This window comes from Sinocyclocheilus anshuiensis, unplaced genomic scaffold (genome assembly GCF_001515605.1).
Source record: "Sinocyclocheilus anshuiensis isolate Anshui unplaced genomic scaffold, SAMN03320099.WGS_v1.1 scaffold242, whole genome shotgun sequence".
Lineage (NCBI taxonomy): Eukaryota > Metazoa > Chordata > Actinopteri > Cypriniformes > Cyprinidae > Sinocyclocheilus > Sinocyclocheilus anshuiensis.
In genome coordinates, this window is record NW_015546053.1 from 116,207 (window position 1) to 121,017 (window position 4,811).

General features: G+C 37.9%; 1 protein-coding gene across 2 annotated transcripts in view; it reads right to left on the reverse strand.

Annotated features, from left to right (window-relative positions):
- Positions 1–3,820, reverse strand: part of LOC107699221 (uncharacterized) — a 29,138-nt gene extending 25,318 nt beyond the window's left edge. Inside the window, exons 1-3 of one of the 2 annotated variants that reach the window (XM_016500417.1) lie at positions 3,595–3,820; positions 2,469–2,929; positions 1,494–2,309 (exon numbers count right to left, since the gene is read on the reverse strand). In XM_016500417.1, coding sequence (XP_016355903.1) covers positions 1,494–2,309; positions 2,469–2,705 — 1,053 coding nt within the window. In that variant the 5' untranslated portion in view covers positions 2,706–2,929; positions 3,595–3,820. Of the gene's footprint in view, positions 1–1,493; positions 2,310–2,330; positions 2,930–3,594 lie in introns of both variants that reach the window. The other variant, XM_016500418.1, reaches the window with a different exon arrangement.
- Positions 3,821–4,811: the final 991 nt, after the last annotated feature.

The window sequence follows — 4,811 nt, forward strand, 5'->3', positions numbered from 1 at the left end:
AACACATTTCATTACACCAAATACACAAAATAATGTTCTTTTTAGCAGCATCATATGACCCCTTTAACTAGCATCTACTGATACTGAATAAAGGGGAGACCGGGGAAAGTTGTCACACATATATGTTGGCTAGATCTCTGTAACTATAAAGGCAAGGTGACATTCGTGAATTTTCAGCTAAATTTCGTTCTTCAAAAAAAATTGTCCATACACAAAGTACAGCTCACATAGATGTTATTTTCAGATCAAGCAGCTGTCTGTTGGTCAACGCAAGTGAATCTGAGTGAAAAACTTGTGGGAACTCTTAACAGAACAGAACTTTAGACCCTTAAACAGATTTTCAGATTCCATTGATTCCTATTGAAATGACTGGACTTTGACTGCTAAATTTGGTTATCAATGGTAAACTTGATCGCAACTTAAAGGGGTCATATGATGCGATTTCAAGTTTTCCTTTCTCTTTGGAGTGTTACAAGCTGTTCGTGAATAGATAAGACCCCTAAAGTTGCAAAGACTAAAGTCTCAAAACCAAAGAGATATTCTTTATCAAAGTTAAGACTCTGCCATGCCCCTTTTTTTTTTTTTTTTTGCACCAGATGATGAATGTAAAAACAATAAAACCATGCAATTCGAGTAAGATTTTAGATGTTAAATGGATAGTTCACTCAAAAATGAAAATTCTATCATTTACTCACTGTCATGTTTTTCCAAACCTGTATGCATTTCTTTCTTTTTTTTTCTGTTGAACAGAAAATAAAAAAATTTGAAGAATGTTTGTATTCACAATCGCTGGTAGCCACTGACTTCCACAGTATGAAAATACTGTAAATGCTATGGATGTCAATGGCTACCAACTTTCTTCAAAATATCAATAGAAAGGAATTCATATAGGTTTGGAACAAATTGAGGGTGAGCAAATAAAAAACAAAATCATTTTTGAGTGAACTTCCTTTAACAAGGATGTTTTCAGGTTTTTCCAAAGGTGCATGAGAGGTCACAGAGATTTAGATGTTAATTTTAAACTGCTGTTTGCTGACAACTTCCCATATTTGTTTTGTAAATAAACTGTATCTTATTTTCATCTGCAATAATGGTTAAAATTTGAAATAGCTTAATAGATTTTTTGTGCCTATACAGATATTGACTTTCACAAAACCTGAGAAATGTTTACTGCAGTAAAAGTGTGACATCTATAGTATCCCCAGTGTTACCATACAGCTCCAAAGTAACAAAAAAAAATTCCACCCAAAATGAACATTTTGTCATCACTTACTCACCCTCACATCATTTCAAACCTGCATGATTTTCTTTATACTGCTACAAGACTTTTTTTGAATATTCTGAAGCATGTTTGTAACCAAACAATTTGGTTACATCATGGACTTCCATTGCTTTTCAAAATATCTTCTTTTACGTTCCACAGAAGAAAGACAGTCATAGTTTTGGAATGACATGAGTTTAAATTTTAAGCACAGATATGCCACCTCACTCACCTTGGTGCGGCCGTTTATGATATAATTCCCCAGCTGTCCATTGGCCGCACTGCGCATGATGGCCTGATCAATGTGAGCCATGAGGCTCCCGATGTTCTCGCAGCCCGGCTCGTTGCCTTCGACCCAGGCTATCTGGTCTCCACGGATGTTCTTAGAGGGGATGTTCTTTTGGCTGACCAACTGGCCGCCTCTGAACTTCCCACTGTGATTTAGAGTCTCCACTTCCTCCAGAACCTTACTGCCCAGTTGATCGCCCAGGAAGCCATCTTTGACGCAAATGCCGTAAAACTTCATGCAAGGAACTATGTACTGCTGAGCCATGTGCTCAGGAGACCAATCTGCACTGGTGGCCACCGCAGGCGGAGCAGAGTGCACCTCGGCCAGGTTCACTGCAACTTTGTGTCCATTGTGATAGACCCAACCGGGCGACGACACGGAGCCGCCACAGTTTTTGTGTTGGTGATTTGCTGCGAGGGGCGCAACAGCCCATGTGCTTTTACTAGAGTCTGTTTTGGAGTCCAATTCAAGCCTTCTCCTTTTGAATTCAAGCGGAGAATAAGAAGGGTCCGGTCCGTGGGACGTTTCCGAAGAGCCGCTAGATCCGGACCCCGATGCGGGACAACCACCATGGGCCCCAAAGTCTCGGTTTTCCTCATCTTTTCTCCTCTGATGCTGGAGTTGTCTGAATCGCACATCTCCACAAGGTTTCTTCAAAGGCCTGTCCAAAGTCCTGTCCCCATTAGCTGTGAGGCCCCCATTGGGGGTCTCCACCAGTCCATTTAGATGTAAACACCCGCTTTGCGTCTGCGCAGGGACCTCACGATAACTATGCTGGAGTTGTCTGAATCGCACATCTCCACAAGGCTTCTTCAAAGGCCTGTCCAAAGTCCTGTCCCCATTAGCTGTGAGGCCCCCATTGGGGGTCTCCAGCAGTCCATTTAGATGTAAACACCCGCTTTGCGTCTGCGCAGGGACCTCACGATAACTTTCTTCTGCTGTAGGTGAAGGGGACACCACTCCTCCACCGTTATACAACGGCAAGCCGCTCTTGGACTCCTTCAGAAGCGTAAGCTCCTCTGCTGTGGTCGCGTTCAGAACCATTGTATTCACTGCGTGAGCATCACAACAGCCATTGGCGACTCTCTCTTGCGGGGAGCAGATACTCTCGCGTCCGTGCGTTTTTAAAAGGTCCGTGTTTTCCAGTCTCTCCATGTCATGTCGTCTACTCCTGGATGCGCACGTAGCTCACGTCCAATCCTCATTTTCTGCAGAATCGGCTCTGCTCATGCCTGCCTGGCGGCGCTGTTGTCACGAAGCTCCTCACCAAACTTTCACAGCGCACCATAAATACGGTCCTTTTATTAGGTGTTTATTACAGAATTAACTATTAACTATTTTATTGGCTGTTCATTTCCAGGGCACGGGTTTCTGAGCGTCTAAAGACAGAGAGTAACATCGGTTAAATCACGTAACCATTAATAGGCACGTTAACTAACGCACATTATAAATGTGCCCAGTCATACTCTGTATAATTTTGAAAATGTCATATAGATAGATTAAATGTAGTGTAATTAAACAATAAAAAAAAAACTGAATATAATAAACTTTTGGCTGATACTGAAAGAAGAAAAAAAAACATTTATTTTTAGAACAAAGTCCAGACCTTCATCATAAACCAACTTGCAAAACGACGTGTGTGTACTGCAAATGTCAAATATATATATTTTGTAAAAAATATATTAAATTGCTATGAGATAGACCTATGGATAAAATATTAGTAAAATGTGTGCAATAAAATATATTTGTAGATGCATATTTATTTTAATATACGCCAAAAGCTTTATACATAACACTCTAAAAAATATATTTTAACAAAAATTAACGATATAAGTTTAAAAAATATATAATTAAACCAGTGAAATGATCGGGTACCCAATCAATTAGTTTAACACATATTGCTTTAAATATGTAGGTTATTTGTATAATACTATGTATACATGGTAAACTGGTAAACATATATTAATTGTCTGTTCATAAAGTTAAGCCAAAGTCTTGACTACGAAGATAGAAATATTGCCGTATTTTGGCTTAGTGTACTTACCTCTGTGTTAAAGGCACTAAAGACCAGCATCGATTATAAAGAATTTCCGGTGTTCTCTCGCCCATATCTAATACACGTTCATTTCAGCTGGTAAAAATAATTAAAACAACATTTTCACTGACAACACTGTAATTTCTGTCCCTACAATCCTTGGTGAACAAAGAGTACGTAGCATACGCTTCGTATCTGATAAAACAATGTGCGGGTGGAGAAATTACGCATCATACTATGGCCAAGGCTTAGCTCATGAATATTCATTTACAATGCTCTTAAAGCGTCCAATCAAGCAACCTACTTAATATTAAAGAGCCTAGTCTTCCCCATAGTAAGATTGGTAAACTCGCTTCCGGGTGTGACAGTGCGCCCCTCCCTCCCCTTCTCTCTCTCCATGAGCGGCTCTGTCACTCACACGTGCGCACATTCGCATCACGTGATCCCGAGCGCCACAATAACAACAGCGGCTCATAAGATTGTAACACAAAATGTAGACACGAGTATGAAATATTTATTTCTAATTTCTATAGAGAGGATATATGCTATTTTAATTTTAATTTTTTTGTATTATCCTCATGAACCATCATGACCTTTATGGGCGTTTTTTCGCAATGTTATGTCCCACTTTTATTATTATTATTATTATTATTATTATATATATTCAACCATTTCGTTACATGAAGGTCACATAAAAATCGTACTGGAAACTTTTTTTATCATGCCTTCATTTATTTTTGTTAATTTTATTATGACTTTTATGTACAGATTTTATTGTCCCAGAAAATTAAAAATATAAAATAACAATTGGAAAATATAATAATAATAATAATAATATATTAAAACTATATGTATTATATAATAAATATAATTCTATATAAACGGCAAACTATACATAATAAATTATTTATATTTATAATCTAAATAAATCATCTAAAAATAAACATCTATTTAATATAAACATTTATTTAATATAACACAACGTTTTATTGTTTTGTTTTTTATTATTGTTGTTTGTTTTATTATTTTGTTTTTATTATAACAAAATGTGTGGGGAAAAACATTTTTCTTAAAGCATTTGAAGAGCTCATCTGTTTACCTGAAAAGCAGCCATTTGTAGGCTGTACTGAAACAACTCCCACACAAGCCGTCAGCGCGCACACACACACACACACACACACGCATGCACACACACACACACTCACACACTCACACACTCTCACACA